At 34.4% G+C, this 24056-nt stretch overlaps 1 protein-coding gene across 10 annotated transcripts in view; it reads left to right on the top strand.

Annotated features, from left to right (window-relative positions):
• The window catches only part of HEATR5B (HEAT repeat containing 5B), a 98889-nt gene extending 84537 nt beyond the window's left edge, over window positions 1-14352 (top strand). For 5 of the 10 annotated variants that reach the window (XM_057742814.1, XM_057742813.1, XM_057742812.1 and 2 more), the window contains 5 exons: window positions 156-422; window positions 1615-1839; window positions 9325-9476; window positions 10659-10872; window positions 13440-14352. In XM_057742814.1, coding sequence (XP_057598797.1) covers window positions 156-422; window positions 1615-1839; window positions 9325-9476; window positions 10659-10872; window positions 13440-13744 — 1163 coding nt within the window. In that variant the 3' untranslated portion in view covers window positions 13745-14352. Of the gene's footprint in view, window positions 1-155; window positions 423-1614; window positions 1840-3438; window positions 5628-9324; window positions 9477-10658; window positions 10873-13417 lie in introns of those variants that run through there. The other 5 variants (XM_057742815.1, XM_057742816.1, XM_057742818.1 and 2 more) reach the window with 5 other exon arrangements.
• Window positions 14353-24056: the final 9704 nt, after the last annotated feature.

The following is a 24056-nucleotide window of genomic DNA, read 5'->3' on the forward strand; positions in this document are numbered from 1 at the left end:
GACAGAGAGTTATTCTGAGAAAGACATGTGGCATCAGTTAAACATTTAGTTGTAAATTCTTTTGAAAGAATGCATTAAATATACTTACTGTGTTGTTTCATCTACTATTTGTTATTGTTTTGCTGGAAATTTCACCAAATTTTCTTTTACCCAAGATGAAGATGATATGGAAAAAGAGTCCTGCCCTGTATTAGGAGAAGGAGGTGACAGTGGTGGTCTTATTCCTGGAAAATCTCTTGTGTTTGCAACTATGGAGCTATTGATGTTCATTTTAGTGCGTCACATGCCGCATCTCAGTACCAAGATGTCGGACTCTCCAAGTCATGTAGGCACTAAAACTCGACTGTCAGAAGAAAGTGCTCGTTTGGTGGCAGCCACAGTTACCATACTCTCTGACTTACCATCCCTTTGTTCACCTGCTGGTACGGTATTGATCACTATTTGGAAATGTATTATACTGTATTAGACAGAGATGAGCTTGCCTTTGATTTTAAGTGCTATTATGATTTATTTCCCTTTTCAATCTTAAAGGAAAAGTAGGGTTGTTTTTTAAGGGTTTGTTTACCTTTAGGAGCCTATAAAGACTAAAGATTTAAAAAACCAAAAATCCAAGATTCCCTTTTCATATATATTTCAAATTAACTTCGACAAAGAGATAGAACCGCAGCTTGAGGGAGGACATTGAGTGTTAGCAGCTAGATGTAAAATGGAATTATAAATAAATAAATCCTTTATTTCCTGATCTGATTGCTGCTCTTGAGCAACACTGACAAACTAACAAATGTTAGAGGAGAGCGACAACCAACTTTAAGGAGCAACTAAAAAAATTATAGCTGAAAAGGATAATAGCTGTCTGCAGACACCTGAAGAACTAGTGGATGGAAAAGTAGACTTACCCTCTGTTGTTTCTAGACGGTAGAGATGGTATCAGGAGATATAAAGGAAAATTTCAGCTCGACACAAGCCTACAGATATGAAAACAGTGAATTCTCTATCATTGAAGCTTTGCAGGCAGACTACAATGGCTGCATGTCACAGTGGTGAAGAGTCTTTCATTAAGTGGGCAGTTGATTTGATTTCCTTAAAGTTCTTTCATTCAAATGCTAGGATTTTTTCATTTCTTTTTGGCTTACCTGTATACTCTTTTTATCAGTTTCCTGACTTGGTTAGTACACTGTCTGACTTAGTACTAAGGCTCACTTAGTACAATGAAATTGATTACTTGTCTTGGAAATGTGACATGATTCACCAAGTTTCTCAGCTACTTCTCAAAGTACTTGGTAGTGTTTTCCTTCTGTTTTTCTGCCTTCCTTCCTCATTTTCATTGTGAAGGGCATGATATATTAAATAGGTAATATACTAGAAGTCATAAAAACAAAGCAAGTTGGGAAAAGGAAGAAAATATTGTCTTCTTTGAAATAATTTGTGACTTTCTGATTTTCTTTTTCAGACATTGAATTATAGTAAGAGTAGTGCAGTAAATTTGTATAAATACAAGGAAAAGAAATAATATTAAACCACAGTCAGTTAAAAAATATAAAAATATAAACAACTGCAACAACAATAATATGGAAACTAAAGTAAACAAGGTAATCTGATTTGTTTTCATGTCAGGATGTATGACAGTCCTGCCTACGATTCTGTTTTTAATTGCAAGAATATTGAAAGACACGGCAATAAAGTCTGCTGATAATCAGGTTCCTCCACCAGTCAGTGCAGCTCTTCAAGGGATCAAAAGTATTGTGACGCTTTCAGTGGCCAAAACTGAAGACACACAAAAACAGTGGACAGCTCTAATTCGTAGCACTCTTGCATGCATACTGGAATATTCTCAACCAGGTAATCTAATCAGTTTTAAATTTTTTTAATTTATTGGTACTGCTGTTTCCTAATAACTGAGTGAGCTTGTCAGAAAACTGCTGTATAACGCTGAATCGGTACTTACGTGGTGGTCCAGTGGTTAAGACTTCGCCTTCCAATGCAGGGGGTGCTGGTTTGATCCCTGATTGGAGAGCTAAGATCCCACATGCCTTGCCAAAAAACCAAAAGATAAAACAGAAGCGATATTGTAACAAATTCAATAAAGAATTTAAAAATGGTCCACATCAAAACTTTAAAACAAAACACTAAATCAGCTCAGAGAAGTGTTTTAGTCCCATCTTTCAGATGTGAACTTTTAGTTCCCCATTCTGGATATTGACTCTGAAGGCCCTTGTCTTAGCACTTACATACATGTTGGGAGGTTTCCCCAAAAAGAAAGGGTGTGTACATATAAAACTCTTATACATTGTTTTGAATTCCTATATAGTTGTCTATCACTTATATTTATCAATTATTATTCATTCCCCTATCAATGGATATTTTTGCTGTTTCTAATTTTTCCCAATTATAAAAATTGTCTCAGTGAACATCCTTATAAGTTCCTTGTGCACTTGTGCTATGAGATTTTCTACAGCATACCCCTAGAAGTGGAGTTGATAACACATTTTAATTTTATTAGACATTGGCCAAATTGCTCTCCAGAGGAGCTATATAAGTTTGTACTTCTACCAGCAGTGTATGATCCCCATTAATACATGGTATTTCAGACTTTTAATTTTATTATCTGATAAGTAAAATGTACTATCCTTCTATTTTAATTTGCATTTCTCATTTTCCTAGTGAGTATAAGCATTTTTCATGTTTGTGTTTACTTTGGGCAGAAATGCTTATTCACATTTTTGTCCATTTTTCTTCTGTGTTTGACTTTTTATTTTTATTTCTGTTGTAAATGTGAAAGGATTGGAAACAAAGAATAATAATTAAAGATTTGCCCTATTGCCTGTTAAAACATTTCCACACTATCTAAAACTGTGGAGTGGGCCCAAGAATGAACAGATAGGGCAGTGAAACAGAACAGATTGCTTTAAAACAGACATTCATCTACGTGAGAATGTAATACATGATAAGGGCACATTCGTTATTCTTCAAATGGTTTGTGTCAATTAGCCATTTGAGATATCAATTCCAGTTAGGCCCTCACTTTATGTATCATGACTCAAAATAAATATGAGGTAAGTTAAAATGATAATGTAAAAATTTTAAAATAGGTAAACAAAAAAAATATAGTTGACTTTTTATGTCAGAATGGCAAATAAGGACTATGTAAGTCAGTGGTAAATATCACAGAGGAAAATATCAGTGTATTGGACTATAGAATTTAATGTCTACCTGTCAAAAACAACGTGCATTAAAAAAATAGGTGATATGTAGTAGATGCTACATGGTACTGGCTATTATTATTGATGCTATTGTTATGTTGTTTTGTATACATTCTTACTTAGAGCTAAATAAAAACCTGTACTGGTTATGAATTATTTTAAAAAAAGGTGATAAATCCTAAAAATTCTTATCAGAAGGGAAAGAAATTTTTTTCTATTTCTCTAATTTTGTACAAAGGTAGAGTCAAAAATTATACACACTCCAGTTATATTAAAACTTCTGTTGGCCACACTGTCTTATCAGCACTTTCCATTCAAGGCTACTGTCTCCCAAGTCACTGCTGTGCAGGTATGAACGTGTTACATCAGTTCATTTGTAACTGCGGTGCAAGCAAACATGGATGCCCCACTTGTGATTTGCCTGAAAGAAGAGCAGTGTGCAGTGATTAATTTTTTGTGGTCTGAGGGTGTACCTGGTGCCATTATATATCGAAGACTTTGTGCGCAGTATGAAGAAACCGTTTTGTCTTGAAGAAGTGCGTTTGAATGGATAGAGAAGTTCAAGGAAGGTCACACAAGAGTTAGCCATCGAGAAGGAGTCTGACGCCCATCCACATCCACAGCTGATGACAGCATTGAGCATACAGGTGAAATGATTCTATCAGATAGACGAATGACAGTGGATTATGTGGCAAATCATTTGCACATCAGCCATGGCTCAAAGGTTCAACAATCAACAGTGCTCATTACAGTGAGATGCTTATTGAAGAGCTGAAGCCTAAACTTCGGATTAAATGTAGAGGACTGCTACCCAAGGGCACTGTGATCTTGCATGACAGTGTCAGTCCACACACTTCTGCCCACACTGTCGACACTCTACAAAAACTTCATTTGGAGGTGTTAACGCATCCTCCCTATAGCCCTGATCTTGCTCCATCAGACTTTCACCTGTTTAGTCCCCTGAAAGCAGCCCTATGAGGACAAAGATTCACTTGTGATGAAGAAGTGAAGACAGTGGTGCATTTGTGGCTCAGAGCCTAAAACATTTTTTAAAGAGGGAATATGAAAGCTTGTTGACAGGTGGACAAAGTGTATTGAAAAGCAAGGAGATTATGTTGAAAAATTATGTATTTGTCTTTCCTAGAAGTAAATTAAATTCTACAGCCAATGTGTGGATAATTTTTGACTCACCTGCATGTGTGTTTGTGTGAGATAATGAATATTTGCTGAACTTATGATAATTTCATGATGTATGTAAGTCACATCATTATGCTGTACACCTTAAACTTATATAATACTGTGTGTCAATTATATCTCAATAAAACTGGAAGAAAAAATTTAAAAAAATAAAAGATAGCTGAAAAAAAGATCAGAAATAGAAAATATTTATGTCAGTTTTAATATCATTAATGTACAAAGAAGTCTTATAGGAAAGAACACGCATTAGTAAAAAAGGAAATAGAGATGACCTCCAAGCGTATAAAAAAATTAGCCACATAATTATTATTTTTTGTTGTTGTTGCATTGGGTCTTTGTTGCTGCACATGGGCTCTCTCTAGTTGTGGTAAGCGGGTGCTACTCTTTGTTGCAGTGTGTGGATTTAGTGCGGCGGCTTCTCTTATTGTAGAGCATGGGCTCTAGGCACTTGGGCTTCAGCAGTTGTGTCTCACGGGCTCTAGAATGCAGGCTCAGTAGTTGTGGCACACAGGCTTAGTTGCTCTGCAGCACGTGGGATCTTCCCGACCCAGGGATCAAACACATATCCCCTGCATTGGCAGGCAGATTCTTTTTTTCTTTTTATAAATTTATTTATTTAATTTATTGGCTGTGTTGGGTCTTCGTTGCTGCATATGGGCTTTCTCTAGTTGCGGTGAGCGGGGGCTACTCTTCATGGTGGTGTGCGGGCTCCTCATTGCAGTGGCTTCTCTTGTGTGGAGCATGAGCTGTAGGCACATAGGCTTCAGTAGTTGCAGCACATGGGCTCAATAGTTGTGGCTCATGGGCTCTAGAGCGCAGGCTCAGTAGTTGTGGTATGCGGGCTTAGTTGCTCCGCAGCATGTGGGATCTTCCTGGAGCAGGGCTCCAACCTGTGTCCCCTGCATTGGCAGGCGAATTCTTAACCACTGCACCACCAGTGAAGCCTAGCCTACCTTATTATATAAGCAAGGAAATACAAAAAAAACCAAAGTAATATAAATTTTTACCTGTAAAACTGATTAAAAACAAAATGTATGTACAGCTGGAATCAGTACCAGGAGAACATTTTCATACTTTGCTGAAGGGAATTTAAGACAGTTTAAACTTTCAGGGAATCAATTCTGCAAGATATACACAGAGCCTTTAAGAATTTATACTCTTACCTTATTGATCAAAAACTTGTGTTCAAGGTTGTCAGTCTATTTTATAATAATGAAAATACTAAAGCAATAAATATAACTATCTGGCAGCAGGAAAAATATTAAATATATCGTGGTATACTCATTTGGATTATATGTCCATTATATGTCTATTAAAAATCATGTTTATAAATATATATAAAAGACTAACCCAGACCAGAAGAAATTAAACAAACACCTAGAAATTAAACTATCACTGGATAGTAGTATTACAAGTTTTATTTTCTTTCCCATACCCTTATTTTTAAGCAAACCATGTACTAATTTTATTATCTGAATTTTTTTAGTATTCATATTTGGAAGGGAAAACTTTAGTTTTATTAATGTTACTAAAACTATTTTAGCTTTATCATGAGTTAATATTTTTCTTTTTGAGGTAGATTTTTAACAAACTATAGAAACATTAAATGCTGTAATTATATATGCATGTATGTGTGTACATAGATATAACAAGAAAAAGTAGTTAAGAATTTGTTTAAAAATACAAATATTGTTTTTTCATGGGGGGGGTGTCCATAATCAATAATCATGTTTTTTTAATTGTCACTTATAAGGGAAGGTTTTTATAGTTTATCTATGTAGTTCATTTATATTAGATGAATGTAAATGTATATAAGATAATTAACTTGCCTGAGATAACCTGTCCAGAACTGAATTCTCAATAGGCACAGTCAGTATGAAGTAGAGATCAAAGCCATTGGTATATTTTTATAGTATTTGTAAGCAAGGCGAGCAGAATGTCTTGCTTTACAAGAAAAGTTTTGTAATAGAGAATTTCCTTTATGGAAATCATATTTTTTATTATAAAAATTGGAGACTTCCACTTTAAAAAATGTGCGAGTGTATGTACGTGAACACACACATACATACACACACACACACACACATACACACACACATACCCACCTCTCCATGGATGTAATGAATCACTCTAAGATTGCTATATTTTTTTTCATTTTTCAAACCTTCAATTTTGAAATACATTTCAAATTTTTAAAAATGTTACAAGAATAGTAATGGACTGGAGAACTCGAGGTTTGGGAGGGGGCGGGGGGTGAAGGGGAAGCTGAGACGAAGCGAGAGAGTAGCACAGACATATATATACTACCAACTGTAAAATAGATAGTCAGTGGGAAGTTGTTGTATAACAAAGGGAGTCCAACTCGAGGATGGAAGATGCCTTAGAGGACAGGGGTGGGGAGGGTGGGGGGGACTTGGGGGGGGAGTCAAGGAAGGGAGGGAATACGGGGATATGTGTATAAAAACAGATGATTGAACTTGGTGTACCCCCAAAAAAATAAAAAAAATAAAAAAAAATGTTACAAGAATAGTAAAGTGAATTCCAGCATACCCTTCTCCTAGATTCACCAATTGTTAACATTTGCTGCATGTTTTATTTTTTTATAATCACATTATTATTGTTATTATTATTAATTTTGCTGAACCATTTGAGAATACATTGAAGTCATCATGACTCTTTACTCCAAATACTTCACAGATATCCTAAGAATAAGAAGTCTCTTACATAACCACTGAAGAATTATGAAATTGAGACAATTTAACATTGATACAGTGCTCTTATTGATCATAGGCAAATTCCACCAGTTGTCCTAATAATGACTTTCATAGAACTTGTTTCATTTTATTGAAGATACAGTCCAGTATCATGCATTGCATTTAGTTGTCATAATGCTTTAGTGTTCTTTAAGGCAGTTCCTCAGCTTTTATCTTTCATGACATTAATGTTTTTTTAAGAGTACAGTCCATCTATTTTATAGGATGTTCTTTGATTTGGCACTAACTTTTTTTCTCATGATGAGATTCCAGTTATGCATTTTTGATGGGAATATTACATGAGTATTGTTATGTCTTTTTCATTGCATCCTATAAAGAAGCATATAGTGTTGTCTTGTCCCATTATTGGGAATCTTTAGTATCTTGATTATGTTGGTGTCTGCCATGTTTCTCCACTATAGTTGACATTTTCCCCTTTTACAAATAATATGGAATTTGCAGGGAGAACTTTTAAGATTGTCAGTTGTCGGCTCCTCATCAAGCTTTCACTCAATAGTTTTAGTGTTCGTTGTTTTTGAATCAGTTAGTATCATGATAATGTCAAAATGATACTTTTCTAACTTCTACATTTATTTGTTCCCTTTATATTTATTAGCTGGCATTCTACTGAAAGGGAGCGCTTTTCTTTGCCCTGCCTTTATTATTTACTTATATGTTTTTTTTGTTTGTTACTCTCACTATAGACTCATGATTCTTTTCTTAATTCATTACTGCCATTTTGACATGCCCTCATTATATCTTGAGCACTTCCTTACTTTCTGGCACCAAAATGTAGCAGACTCATCTTGTATTTTCCCTGTAACTGTACTGGAATCACTCACTTCTCCCAAAAGCCCTAGTTCCTTTTAGTGGAGAATGCCAAATCTTCTTAAATTCTTAAAATTAGATGCCAAATCTTCCTAAAGTCACAATTTAAAAATAAAATGTTAATTTTCTGACTAAAAGTTGCTTGCAGTTGTCACAAACTCTGCGTTAGAGATTATCCTCATTTCACCTAGAATAATATTTCTACAATGGAGTTCTCGGGTTTTTGACACGTATGACTTAGGTTATTGTAAATTGAGTAAATCCTTCAAATTTTACATCTCCTTTTTTTCTTTATGTTAACAGGCTTCTCAACTATTGTTCTTAGGTCATTCTATTTTATGAAAAGCTGGTACCCTCATTATGAGAGAATGTTAGCATATCAAATATATCTGTTCATAATCCTAAAAAAGTACTGATTATCACTGGGTGTTTGTAGTTGCCAAATTAGCCCAAATTCAGATATAAAGAATGTTGATAAGTTCAGCTGTAGAAGAAATGGCAATCATGAAATAGTTTGGGTCTCTTATTTTATATATTGAGTTAATACTATTCTTTAGAATAAATGTACATATTTCCTGTATTTCTAATTACATACTGTATCACCATCAGGTTAAAGTATCTATTCCTAAATAAATAATTGCAATAGTAAGAAATTTTTTTAAATTATGAGAGTAGTGTCTTTAGGAAATTGCACAGGATTTTTTTGTTTATGGTTGTGTGGAATTTATAGGTTTCATGTTTACTAAATAAAAAGGTGAGATCACTAAGAAAGTCTACTCTGGATTTTTAAATTATTTAGAATATCTTATAATCATTTAACTTTGTTGGAAGGACAGTATTTGGAAATTTATGATCAGTCTAAACTCCAAAGAAGTTAAATGACTTTTAAGCAATTTTATATTTCCATATTTTATATTAAAGTTTTTTTTCACATTAGAGTTCTTGTTAGGATGTATGTCTGAATTTTTTTCAATTAATATTGCACCATCTGGAAAATCAAGGAGAGAGGATTTAAATATAGGAACTTTTAATAAAGTGTTCCCTGTTTCCTCAGTAGTCCATGAGTTCTATTCAGAAAGTTGTTTACAGACTGTATTAGATTGCGTAACAGACTGCTATCATAAAAGTTGTTGGAGAGAGACGGTTATTGTTCAAGAATGACAAATTTTTTTAATTTTTATTTTATATTGGAGTTGTGTTAGTTTCAGGCGTACAGCAAAGTGGTTTAGTGATACATGTACATATATTTATTCTTTTTCAGAGAATGTGATTTTAAGACATTTTAGAAACAGCATATTGCTTTCATTGTTTATATACATCAATATTTCACTATTCATTTATTTCAGAAGATTCTGTGCCTATGCCTGATGAAGTAAGCATGCTAACAGCAATTGCACTCTTCCTATGGTCTGCTGGTAGTGAAATAATAGGAGTCCAGTCACTGCAGAATGGCTGCATGAACAGATTTAAAAATGCATTAAATTCATGTGACCCATGGGTAAGTTATACTTAAAACATAGTGGTAAACCTTCTACTTTATCGAGGAGATTTCGGATTGATTCATTAAAATTTGTGATACATCACATGAAAACGTAAGTATTTGCTGTATGACTTTTCAACAGAAAACTGGAAAAGATCACCGGTTTAAGCATGAGGAGAGACATGTCTGTGTTTATTTATATCTATAGAAATTCCACAGTATCAAAAATATTTGCTCCACCCTGGCCTATATTGGTAGTAACTTTACATGCTTCTGTTTTTCACTGTTTACTTACTGACACCAAGGGCATTAAAGGATAAATATATGTTATGACACATTTTAATGGACCTACTGGAAACTCTAGGTTTTCTAGGAAAAAAGTTTTATTGTTTTACAGTGTCGGCATCTAAACTAACGATTCTCTAACCTGCTGCACATCAGGGAAAAAAGCAGTTTAATAACATCTACCACTGTCCTCCTGAACCAGAGTCTCCAGGTGTATGGTCCACAGATCTGAATTTTAAAAATATTCCCCAGGTATTTTTTTATGTCCAGTGATGTTTGGTAGCTTCTCTTCTACCAAAGCACTGAAACAATTTTTCCCCACTATTTTTCACATACACTGATGTGTTGATAGACCTTCCTTTTTTTTCTGTTTCTCATTAATATGAAGTCTTTCTAATCTAAAGTGAAGCCACCGAGACCTTACTTTCTAGGCCTGGAACACTTAAATTGGTTTAAGCACTCATTTCCAGGGAATCCAAATAGAGTTGAGGTGTCTAAGTAATATTTTTATAGCTTTGTTTGGCATCATTCAAATATTAGCCTTCTATATGGTTAAAGTGGGAGGGAGATTTGTAAATTAAAGAAAGAATTAAGAACAAATTAGTATTCCTGGTCTCTAATTTCTTACACACTATAGGAATACACAAATTATATAAGCAGTGGTAATTTGGGAATTAACATATATGTTATTTGATTTTTTTATTTGATTAATTTCTTTTCAGTTTTATTTAGTTAGCATGTTGGAAATTTTATTACTCCATTTCTGTAAGTAGAAATGGCATTAATTCTTCCCACATTTGTATTTTCATCCTGCAGTATTGCTTGTTTTCAGTACATATTAAGATGCAGTGTGATTGTAGAGCAGATAAGAGCTGTCTCACACATGTAAATTAATAAAATTATTTTCTTGTATAGGTTCAAGCCAAATGCTACCAGCTTCTTCTCTCAGTCTTTCAACATTCCAATCGTGCCCTTTCAACCCCCTATATCCATTCATTAGCTCCAATAGTGGTTGAAAAGCTAAAAGCTGTTGAAAGAAACAGACCAGCCAGTAATGCAGAACTTTTAGCTGTTCAAGAAGGAATCAAAGTTCTTGAAACACTGGTTGCTCTTGGGGAAGAACAGAACAGTAAGTATTTTCCTCTAAAAAGCCACTAGTCTAAAATGAAGATTTGTATTATATAAAAATATTATTTGCTATTTGACACAGGCCATTGCAACAGTAAGTTTACTAAGGGTGGGTACTATCTGAGAGCTTAATGTTTTTGCTTATACTGCTAACAAAATTGAGTTGATTTATATTTATTTTTTAAGAGCAAGAGGTTAAAATAAATTACCATTTCAACCCACAGATTTTTTTTATTTTCTAGGAATGTACTCTTTAAGAACTAGGGAAAATATGGCTGTTTAATAGATTTTAAAAAATAATAAGTTTTGGTGTTCATAATAGAGGTATAAAACTTTTTAACAGATAGGACCAGATTAGCATTAATGCCAAACATCATTATTAAAATACCTCAAAGTTTGAAGTTTTTAAATTATTGCCTTTTAATTTAATGAAGAACTACCACATACATCCATTTAACCAGACTTATGCAGCTTAACATTACTCCTCTTTATTCCCTGATAAGTCTTGATTTCATCACAATCTAAAATTTATCTTAAAAAAATGACTTTTAATTGTTACAGAAAGACTATACTTTTTAAATTAGTACTTTATGATTGAATGTTAAGCTATTTCCAGTTTTTCAAGATCATAAATAACAGAGATGAGTATTCTTGTACAGATATCTTTGCACACATTTTTTTACTATGCCTATCAGATAAGTTTTATTTTATTTTATTTATTTTTATTTTTTTGGGGGGGTACACCAAGTTCAATCATCTGTTTTTATACACATATCCCCGTATTCCCTCCCTTCCTTGACTCCCCCCACCTCGAGTCCCCCCACCCTCCCCGCCCCAGTCCTCCAAGGCATCTTCCATCCTCGAGTTGGACTCCCTTTGTCATACAACAACCTCCCACCGACTATCTATTTTACAGTTGGTAGTATATATATGTCCGTGAATCAGATAAGTCTTTAACATGAAATTACTGGGTCAAAAGAAACACGCATTTTAAGGCTTTTAATGTATGTTGGCAGATTACTCTCCAGATAAAAATTACATCAATTTTTTCTATCATAAAGTTTTTCCTCTCTCTTGAAAGAATTTCACAGGAAATTGGAAAGGTAGTGGAGATTTTTTAAAAGCTACTGCTGATAGCTTCCCTATAAAATAATAATCCAGAACTATTATAGTGGAAGAGAGGAATACAGAAGTGATTAAGAAAAAAAAATTGATCTGACTTGATGAGTAACTGGTTATGGGACAAGAGAAAGAGAAGAGCCAAATATTACTGTGTTACCTGGAAGAAGCATGGAAGCAGTGTTAAAATTGGAAAGGTCAAGAAGAAGAGCTTTCTGGGAGGAGTTGATAAGTTTAATTGAAACTAGATATAAGCAGATTATTTGGATAGAAATGTTATGACTAACATCATGGCCCATGTTTGGTAACTCAGCATAATTTTATCTTTATTTTTATTTTATTCACTGTAAACTCCATAAACATAGGGACTAAGTCTTACCCATTTTGTAATCTCAACACTGAGCTTATTGACTTTTGCATAGGCGGTGTTTAAATATGTATGAGTTGAGTTGACTCTAGGGATCAATTCCTGAACAGGTGCCCTAATTTAGGTAGGGAAGAGAGTCTTATACTTTTTCAAATAATTCTCTATTGTTTTGAATTCTTTAAACAGCAAGAATATATTTATTACTCATGAAATTAAATATAGTTTAATGGTTAATTACACTTCAACAAGGTTCATTAAATAAGTAACCCTTTAATTTTCCATTTAAGAGTCAATTATTTTAAGGTATGAAATAACCAAAGCAGTGTAGCTTCAATTCTCCAACCAATTTCTAGTATTTAGTGTTAGTGAGTTATAGCAACAGTGAGCATCGTGATTTCTTCATTTTTTAAAGGACCACTTCCCTCAGATAACAGATATATTGTACTATAGCAAGACTCCTAAGAAGTAGAATAAACAATTGTCATTTTTTTAAAAATTGAAACTAAACCTGAGGCTAAGTGCCACGCAAAAACCGAAGGGGAAATGGTTGCCATCACATTAATATGTAAGATCTTTCTGTAAGATGTTACGGAATAAGCCCAAACGAACTTTTTTGGCCAACCCAGTACATTCACTCATTTCTTTGATGGTATCCTCCTAATGAATACTTCAGGTTTCTGTTCCCTATTCCATTTACCCTCCAATCTCCCTTCTCTGGAATACCCTTAAAATTTTCATAATTTTATTCTCAAAATACATTTTACAGGTGGCAGTTGTGGAGTGTTCATTCCTTTTTAACCTTTTAGCCAGTGTTTTTTTAATAAAACAGATTAATATAAATGCAAAATATATAATCTTAACAGGAAATTAAACCTGATTTCTTACCTTAACATGGCTTGGACAGTTGGTAGATATTCAGTATTAATTATGAATAGTTATTGAGGTCTAAAATAGATTGTGCATGTTTACTTGTAGTTTATTATAATTCAGACTCCCATAGCAATTGCCTCGTTTCTAAATAAAGGTTTATTGTAATTTTCAGATTTGTGATCATCTTCAGACTTTATCTTTGTTATTTGCAGGGGTCCAATTACTTGCTCTTTTAGTTCCCACTTTGATCTCTTACCTGTTGGATGAAAATTCTTTTGCCTCAGCAAGCACAGCTTCCAAAGATCTTCATGAGTTTGCACTCCAGAATTTAATGCATATTGGACCTCTGTATCCACATGCTTTCAAGACAGTAATGGGAGCTGCTCCTGAGTTGAAAGTACGTTTGGAAACTGCTGTTCGAGCAAGCCAAGCCAGCAAAGCTAAAGCAGCCGTCAGGCAGCCAGCCCCTGCTGTGCATTCTGCACCAACAATTAAGCTAAAAACAAGTTTCTTTTAATGTGCTATTCCATTCGTTTTTGTTTATATTGTCAGTTAGCACCTAATTAGTGATAGTCACTGTATCATTCCAGTCTATAGGTTCTACTTTTTTTGTATATAGGAATTATATGCTTCCAAGTAGTACTGGGTAAGTGAAAATCATGCTCATACTGGTTTCTGATTTTGAAGGAATGATGTTTTGTTTTTGTTTTTGGTGAATGTGCTTTCATTTTTTTCCTAATAATGTTTCACTTTTATTAATTTATTTTTTAAACACTGAGCCATAGTCTTTTAAATTAAATGCAAAAAAATTGTATCGTGTAGTTGGGAGGCCTATTGATATTGTCAGGGAAAAAAATAGGTCATAGTCAGCATCTGTTATGAAAAAAATTAATTGAAGAGCAGGCAGAATTTAAATTTTGAAGTAACCAAAATAATGTGAAGTGTCGGTTTCATGGTGTATATATTAAGAATAAAGTTACATTTTCTTAGCATTTCTCAGAAAGTCCTTGCCTTTCTGATAGATCTTTTTACTTTCATATTAGATTACTAAATTATGCTTGTGTATATTTTAGTTAACTGAATTAAAACTCTCATTTAAAGATCCATTAAAATGTTTCAAATGTGGAATAATGTTCTGGTTTTTTTAATGGCTGAAATTTGGCCTCACTTCTGCTTTGTAATTACGGCGCCTTGAGTCTGGCTCTGATGGTTAGTTTCATTCATCAAATATTTATTGAGTGCCTACCATGTATAAGGAAGGCATCAAGCTAAGTGCTGCAGGGCATACAAAAATGAATTAGTCATAATTATAGTTATGCCAATCTCTCATGCAATGGGAATTTTACCACATCAAGTAGATAATAGATGAAATGAATGTTTGCCACAGTGTTTAGCACACTTTAAACACCAAGTTTTACCAGACAGTGTGATGTAGATTGAACCTTTCTGAACATTCCGTGTGCATACCTATTCATCATCTGCTATCTCCTACTTATTCTCTTTCATACCCTCACTGATTGGCAGCTACTATAGCCTTGTTTTCCTCATTTAGTCTTTAGACCTCAGATAGGTGCGTTCTCTCACCTGTTTTCTTACTGACTTTTATTTCTGCAGGTTTTTTTTTTAATTTTACACCTGCTTTTCCAAAGTTATTCTCCTTGTTTTTTAAAGTTTTTTTGGTTACATTTCTTGAGATATAATTCATATACCATACAATTCACCCATTTTTTTAAAAAATATTTATTTATGTATTTGGTTCTGCTGGGTCTTAGTTGCAGCAGGCGGACTCCATAGTTGCAGCAGGCAGACTCCATAGTTGCGGCACATGGACTTCTTAGTTGTGGCATGCAAACTCTTGTTTGCAGCATACATTTGGGATCTAGTTCCCTGACCAATGATCGAACCCAGGCCCCCTGCACCACCAGGGAAGTCCCCAGTTCACCCATTTTAAATGCATAATTCAGTAGTTTTAGTGTTGTGAACATTTTCATTACTCCAGAAAGAAATCTGGTACCCTTTACTATCACCCCACAAGTTCTCTGCTTCCCCCCAGCCTTTCACTATTACGAATGTACTTTCTGTCTCTCTCAATTCTCCTACTATGAACATTTCATATAAATGAAATTATGCACTACATGGTCCTTTGTTACTGGCTTCTTGACTTAACAGTTTTAAGGTTCATCCACGTGGTAGCATACATCAGTACTGCATCCCTTTTAATGGCCGAATACTGTTCCTTTCTGTTTATATTATATTTTGTTTATCCATTCATTAATTGATGGGCATTTGGGTTGTTTTTACTTTTTGCCTATTACAAATAATGCTGCTGTAAACGATTGTGTAAAAGTGTTTGTGTTGCCCTGTATTTTCATTTAGATGGAGTGTATAACTAGGAGTGGAATTGCTGGCTCAATGGGAACTCTGTGTTCAACTTTTTAAGAAACTGCCAGACTGTTTTCCAATCTCCTTGTTTCTTGCACACATAACCCCTTTTCACTCATCTATTTATAAAGTATGTTTATTTCTGCCTTGGCTATTTTCTGCTGCTCTTCGTACCTCTCAGGCTTTTCCCATCATTTCCTGCTTCAGGGTAGACTACATCATGCAGTAGCAATGATTCTCTCTCTCTTTTTTTTTCCTTCCCTCCCTCCATCTCTCTTTCTCTCCCTTTCCTCTCCCCAGTACGTCTTTATACTTTTGCTAAACTTTCCTGAGCCACTGACAACTTCTAGTTTTCTATAATCATATCTATAAAAGGAAGATCTGTTTGAAGAATTATATTTATTAATTTGCTTCACTGCCCAACTTATTTCTTATTATGATATAAGAAAATACCTCTCTTGTTTCATTTGTGAAAGAGCAGAGGGCCTTAATCTTGTCTAAGGAACATAAAAGCAGAGTCAGAGACCAACGGAAAGTCAATTTTATACATTATTATAAGTTAATCAATTTTAATTATAAAATTTGCATTTATTAAATTTTGGGGGAAATTACCACAATTCACCACACAGACAAAATTAGTGTTGATATTTTAATCTATTTCCTTCCACATTTGTAATCATCCTGCAGGTAGGATATTGTTATCCACTTATTTTATAAACATTTTCCCATAGAATTGCCTAATGATAATATGGGATAGATTTAGTAACCATCTTTTTGATAGCTACTTAATAATAAATGTACCATTATTGACTTAACCATTATCCTATGCTATGGTACTTGGTTTCTAGTTTTTATATTAAAACAAGTAATGCTGCATTTGACATTTTAAAAATGAAACTTTGTAGATTATTTTCTTGGGATAGATTTCTTAAAGGGGTTATGAAAATATGACAAGTGTGAATTTTGATACACATTGCTGAATCTTAGGAAGCAGTGCTTTTTGAAGTAACAGACATGAGAATGAAACTGGGTGACTATTTACCAAATTCCAAGAAAGTGCCTTGGAGTGCCCTTAAATCTCCCCAAATATTTTGATATACCTAAACGTTTTTTTAAAATCGCATTTTAGTTGGTTGTAAATTATCATGAAGTAAATAAGGACTTAATGAAGTTGAGCTGTTTTTAGTAAAAATACACTTGTTAAGGAAGTTGACAGTCCTGTTCTACACATTGTGGACCCTCACTGTGTGTGCGGAGGGGGGAGGCCCACTGAGGGGGTTGGGGGATCACCTTCAGATGCCACATGTCAAGGGCAGTGACAAACTGGTGTGTATCTAAGCCAAGTGATATAGAGGAACTGAGGGTAGGAAAGGGCGACATGATCATTAACCATCAATAGGAGCATCAGACAGTGGACTGCACCAGTAGGTCAGTGTTTCAAATAAGTGGTTTGAAATAGGACTTACAAGAATTTTCTAAGAGACCCGTTGAAAAATGATTGCCTTGTGATAGTGCATTCCTTGACACTGGACAGGTACAAGGAGAACTTGAATTCCTCTTTGTCAAAAATTTGGTGATGAGATTCTGTAATGCTGTCTCTTATTCGTTCATTGAACAGTTATTAATGGGACACTGTGATGTCCCAGGCATTAGGAATACAATAGTGAACAGTCAAGCAAAGAAGCTACTATATGATATGTTTACATTCTGCCCTGGGAGAGAGAGAAAATAATCACAGGTTGTGATAACTAGGCAAGAATGGAATGAAGCAAGGTGTGGTAGAGGATAATAGACAGGCATTCCTTTGCAGGGTTGTCCGGAGCCCTAGCCTCCCTCTGCTCTTCCGATTGCATAAGTGACTACCTACCATTGGTTGTCTCAGAAACTCCTCAAACTCAATTAATTTAAAATTGAACTCTTCACCTCCTTTTCTAAAACCTGCTTCTCAACTCATGATCTCCCAGTAAACAGCACAGCAGTTTTATCCTGATGAGTAAGCTGTTTGTAAATTTTGGTATCATCTGTGACACTTTCTCCCTCACTATGCTTAGTTCATCACCAAGTTTCCTAAGCATCTCCATGTGTCTTTATTGCTTTTGTTACCATCCTAATCCAACACCACATTTGATTGCAGTATAGCAAAATGGTTCTTGTGGATGGTAAGGTCAGTCTGCTTGGGTTGGAACCTGACTCTGTCACCTACAAGCTGTGTAAACTTGAGTAAGTCACTTGTCCTTGTTGTGCCTCAGTTTCTACATTTTTTAAAATGAGAATAATGATAATTCCTGTTTTACAGAGTAGCTGTGGGTTGAGTTAATACTTGCAAAGGGCCTTAAAATAGTGCCTGACCCTTAAAAAACAATTTAGAAATGTCAGCTAGTATTATATTTCTCATGCAGAAACTGAAATGATCTTTATATATGTAAATCTGATACCTTGCTGAAAACTCTTCAGTTGGTTTCCTTACCATAAAGACCAATTCCATAAAGTACCCTCAAGACCCTGCATAATCTGGCCCCTGCCTACTTCACCTCCTCATTTTATTTCATCTGGTCCTATAACCATATGCAGTAAACCTATGTGTCAAATGAAGAGAGTCTTTGTACTTCCACATAGGGACATTGCAAGGATCAAGTTAATGCATATAAAATACATTATTTTTATTGAGTAAATGCTTAATAAGTACCAGCTGTAAAAATAACAGTTATTACTTCCTCTTGTTCTTTGTCTGTCAGCTATATTAGACTTCTTCCAACATATCACATGCACTGCGATGTTTTTCCTCAGGTGTTTGAATTTTGCTGAAAAGCTCCATTCCACCTTCTTCTAGCTAGTCTATATTCTTCCTTCATGTTTTAATCTGGTTACATTCTTGTAAAAATGTTGCAGCATGAATTTGATTATTGCCATATACTAAACACTGTATTATTTAAATTATCTTTTTCTCCTATAATGAAAATGTGTGTATTGGCTCTTTAAGCTTGAATACAATCAGCTCATGGGTTCTGATGTTACACATTATGAGTTCACATGAAAGTGTATATGAATTGCTTCAAACCACTCCTCTTGTTACTTCATGTCCTGCAGCTGGGGGGAAATCTGGGCCAGGAGATAACATAGATAATGGTAGAATTTTCCATCACAGAGAACAACTGCAAGTGCTAAAATTAACACATTAAACAACAGTAGCATATTGAGGGCCCGCAGAAGAGGGAGAGAAATGCATCACAAGCAAAGTAAGTTAAACCTTTTTTGAAAAAGCTTAAGGATGCATGGTCTTCAAAAATTAAAACAAAAATTTGCTGAACCTCTTTAACCTCATTCATTTTTCTTATTTTTCTAGCACAATGCCCAGATTTGTCCCCCGCATCATGTTTATAAGAGAATATTGTACCACATATGAATTCTTTTGAGAACTGACTTAAGTTATGTTAAAGGAGTATCAGATGGGAGTTTGAGGTGGGAGGTGCTCTCTTGAGCAATTCAAGCCTAATGAAGACTGGGTGTTTCTGCTGAGAAAAGGCTCCACCTGGGAAATGAGTAGTCTCCGTTGCATAGTTGGCAGGAATAGCCATTTTATGAAAATGTTCTTCTCTCCCAACCCCACCCCACCCCAATGGTTATTTTTATGTAACGAAGATTACATTAATTGTTTGAAATTCAGTTCCTGCCTTAGAAATGGGAGCACCATAGTTATATTTTTAAAAACAAGAACAAAAATCTGTTAAGTAGAGCTTCCATTCACTGGAAAATTTATAAAAGGGTAGAGAAGCAAGGGGTGGAGTTGATGGGAAGAATGGATAAGAATGTGTTTTCAAAAAAGTTTATCTTCGCTTAGAGAAATAGAATCTTAAGCTGATCACCATCAATATTCTGAGACAAGTCTTACTACCGCTTCAGAGCTATATTATCATTTTATTGCCTCCCATGTTAGATATTTAATTTGTTAAAGCAATCCTGAGTTTAGATTTTAAGTATTTTTTTCTCTAAATATCAGACACTACAAATTTAATGTCAATTTTAATTTCAAAATTAAATTTTGTTTAATTAAATAGTTAAATTTATTAAAATTAATTGAATAAAATGAAATTTAATTTTGAAATTGAAATTAGGTAACTATTTTCAACCAAAAGAAAATAATATTAATAATAATAGTAAATAATAGAAGCTATTTCCCTGTCCTATCAGAAGACTATGATGTATCAATAGGTTCAACTTCTGGACTCCAAGAAAATTTCAGATAATAGAATTACTTATTTCCCAATTTGTGATTGACTGACTTCAAATCTAGGGAGTAAAGTTTGGAGACTCAGGAAAGGTGGAAGCAGGGACTGGCCGGCAATCAGGCAGAAAGAAGAGGTGAGAGAAATGAGGGAGCAGGCAGATGGTAGAAGAGATTGATGTACAGTGGACTATTGCATGTTCCCCTTCCCCAGAGTCAAGTGGTCTACTCTTTTTTTTTTTTTTCTTTTTTTTTCTTTTTTGGCCAGAATTCGGAGAGAGCCATCAAATAGAGTTTGAAGCCTTTTCTTTGAGCAGCTAAAGAGATCCAAATAACTGGTCATTTTGCATAGTTTTTTTCTTTAAATAGCTGCTCATTTTAATAAAAAAAATTTTTTCAAAGCAGATGAATTATTTGTCATTTGGGGGAACCATAATCCCCGCCCCATAAAGCACACACACATAATCCAAAAAAATAGCAAACACTCCAATTATCTAAATAACCTTTTAGCATTTCATGATTTCTCACTTTACACTGGTTATACTAATATATACGTCAACATTACAGCGCTGCTCTCTGTGCTTGGGAAGGAAATCCTACTTTTTTGTGTCACAGTCTTTATTAATTACAAAATGAAATGATCAGGAAACCAGCAGCAACACTTGAGGTCTGAAGACTTCATGGTTGAACACAAACATGTTTTTTTAAAAATTATTTTAACTCTGCTGAATTAAAGTTCTGAATAGGGGATGAGAAAGAAAAAGAACAATTATTGAACCCCTAGTAGTCATGATTTTTACATGTGTTATTTCAGTTAGTCTTGTGAACTCTAATAGCATGAAAACTATCATTATACAGTATATATTACATGACAGGCATGCTAAGGGATTTACATTTCTTCTCTCATTTAATCTTCACAGTAACTTTGTAAGGTGACTACTATCCCCATATTAAAAATGAGAGAACTGCCACTAAAAAAAGTTAAACTACTTGTCCAAGATTTCCAGATTTGGAAAATTGTAAAGTGAGGAATAAAACTGAGGTTTAACTCGTTACAAATACCATGTCCTTTCTAGTTATTAATGCTTTCAGGAGTTTTTTTGCAATTCAAAAACATTTCTGCTGTTGTATCTGAAAACGCATATCAAGACAGGACTCCAGGATGCCTGCCACATTCAGTTTCATGATCTGGGTGGGGGTTACACGCAATGGTTCAGTTTAAAAAGAGAATTCATTCTGAACATAGAAAATGTGACAGACAAGCACAAGGAAAAAAAAAATCACTGGTAAGCTCACTACTCAAAAATTAAGTTTCAGAAGCTGATTGAGTATGGGAAGAAATAATGAGAGTCATAGTCCTTATTGTCTTAAAGCAATTTAGGGCAAAAGAATTCTAAGAGAAGGTCTTCTTTTAAAAGTAGTGTTTTTATACTCCAATAAAAATTTTAAAAAATAAAGAAATTTTTAAAAAGGGACAAAAATATAATTTTTTTGTTAAATTACAAAAGAAATATTACCAGATGTGGAAATTTTTGTTAAAAGAGTAAATTTCTTCAGAATTCCACCTTAATAAAACTACTCAATATTTTGGTGTATTGAGTGAAGGATTTTGTAACATTATAGATCATAAATACTACTCGTGTTTTGTGTGTAAAATAAGTCCTTGAAAGGCAAAAAGGTATTTATAATAAGGTCAAACTATGAATTAAAACAGTGCTGTTGTATATATGTGATAGTCCAAGTTATCTATAAATTTATTTATTTTTTGCCTTTTCACCGCATTCATCCATTTCTCCCACCTACTATCTCTGGCAACCACGAATCTATTCTTTGTATCTATAAGATTGTTTTGGTCAGGGAGGTTTGGTGTGTGTGTTTATATATATATATATATAAAAGATCACATGGTATTTGTCTTTCTCTGTCTCACTTATTGCACTTAGCATTATGCCCTTGAGGTTTATCCATATTGTTGTAAATGGCAATATTTCGTTCTTCTTTATGGCTGAATAATACTCCATTGTATATATATACACTACATATTCTTTATCCATTCATCCATTGATGGACACTTAGGTTGTTACCATGTCTTGACGATTATAAGTAATGCTGCAGTGAACAGGGGAATACAGATATCTCTTTGAGATAATGATTTCATTCCTTCATATATATATACAGAAGTGGAATTGCTGGATCATATAATAGTTTTATTTATTTATTTAAAGCTCTTTATTGGAATATAATTGCTTTATACTCTTGTGCCAGTTTTTGAGGTACACCTAAGTAAATCAGCTGTATATATATATCCCCATATCCCCTCCCTCCCGTGACTCCCTCCCACCCTCCCTATCCTAGCCCTCTAAGTCATCACCCATCATCGAGTTTATCTCGCTATGTTATACAGCAACTTCATACTAGCTAGCTATTTTACTTTTGGTAGTGTATATATGTCAATGCTATGGATCATATAGTAGTTTTATTTTTAATGTTTTGAGGAAACTCTATGTTTTCCATAGCGGCTGCAATTTATCTTCCCACCAATAGTTCCCTTTTCTTCATATCCTTTCCACTATTTGTTATTTCTCATCTTTTTGAATATAGCCATTCTAACAGGTGTGAGATGGTATCTCGTGTTTTTTATTTGCATTTCCCTGATGAATAATTATGTTGAGCATGTTTTTATGTGTCTGTTGGCCATCTGTATGTCTTCTTTGGAAAAATGTCTATTCACATGTGCCTATTTTAAAATCTGATTGTTTTTTACTGTTGAGTTGTATAAGTTCTTTATATATTTTGGATTAAACCCTTATCAGATATATGATTTGCAAATATTTTTTCCCATTTAGTGGGTTGCCTTTTTATTTTGTTAATGGTTTCATTTGCTGTGCAGAAAGTTTTTAGTTTGATATAGTCCCACTTGTTGATTTTGCTTTACTTGCTTTTACTTTTGGTGTCATATTAAAAAATCATCACCAAGACCTATGTCAAGGAGCTTACAGTTAGACAGAGAAAAAACAAATATCATATGATATTGCTCATAAGTGGAATCTAAAAAAATGTTACAAATGAACCTATTTACAAAACAGAAATAAAGTCACAGATGTAGAAAAAAAGAACTTATGGTTACCAGGAGGCAAAAGAGGGAGGGGATGGATAAATTGGGAGATTGGGATTGACATATAAACACTACCATATATGAAATAGATAGCTAATAAGGACTTGCTGTATAGCACAGGGAATTCTTCTCAATACTCTGTAATGACCTACATTGGAAAAGAATTTTAAAAAGAGTGGATATATGTATATGTATAACTGATTCACTTTGCTGTCCAGCAGAAACTAACACAACATTGTAAATCAACTACACTCAAATAAAAGTTACTTTTAAAAAAGGGAGCTTGAGGGCTTCCCTGGTGGTGCAGTGGTTAAGAATCCGCCTGCCAATGCAGGGGACACAGGTTTGAGCCCTGGTCTGGGAAGATCCCACATGTCTCAGAGCTACTAAGCCCGTGTGCTGCAACTACTGAGCCTGTGCTCTAGAGCCTGTGGCCCACATGCCACAACTACTGAAGCCCACACACCTAGAGCCCGTGCTCCGCAACAAGAGAAGCCACTGCAATGAGAAGCCCACGCACCACAACAAAGAGTAGCCCCCGCTCTCCACAACTAGAGACAGCCCACGCAGCAACGAAGACCCAACGCAGCCAACAAATAAATAAATAAATAAATGGAGCTTGACACTTACGTTTTCTTCTAGTTCGATGGTTTCAGGCCTTCTGTTCAAGTCTTTAAATCCATCTTGAGTTAATTTTTTGTGTATGGTATAAGTTAGTGGTCCAGTTTCATTCTTTTGAATGTGGTTGTCCAGTTTTCTTACCACTATTTATTGAAGAGACAATCTTTCCCCATTATATATTCTTGGCTCCTTTGTTATAAGTTAATGGACCATGTATGTGTAGGTTTATTTCTGGGCTCTCTACTTTGTTTTATTGATCTATGTGTCTGTATTTATGTCAATACTATACTATTTTAATTACTATGGTTTTGTAGTAAAGTTTGAAATCAGGGAGCATAATGCTTCCAGCTTTGTTCTTGGGATTGCTTTGGCTACTGAGGGTCCTTTGTGGTGTCATACAAATTTTAGGAATATTTGTTCTACTTCTGTGAGAAATGCCATTGGAATTTTGATAGGGCTTGCATTGAATCTGTAGATTACTTTGTAGCA

This window comes from Hippopotamus amphibius, chromosome 7 (genome assembly GCF_030028045.1).
Source record: "Hippopotamus amphibius kiboko isolate mHipAmp2 chromosome 7, mHipAmp2.hap2, whole genome shotgun sequence".
NCBI lineage: Eukaryota > Metazoa > Chordata > Mammalia > Artiodactyla > Hippopotamidae > Hippopotamus > Hippopotamus amphibius.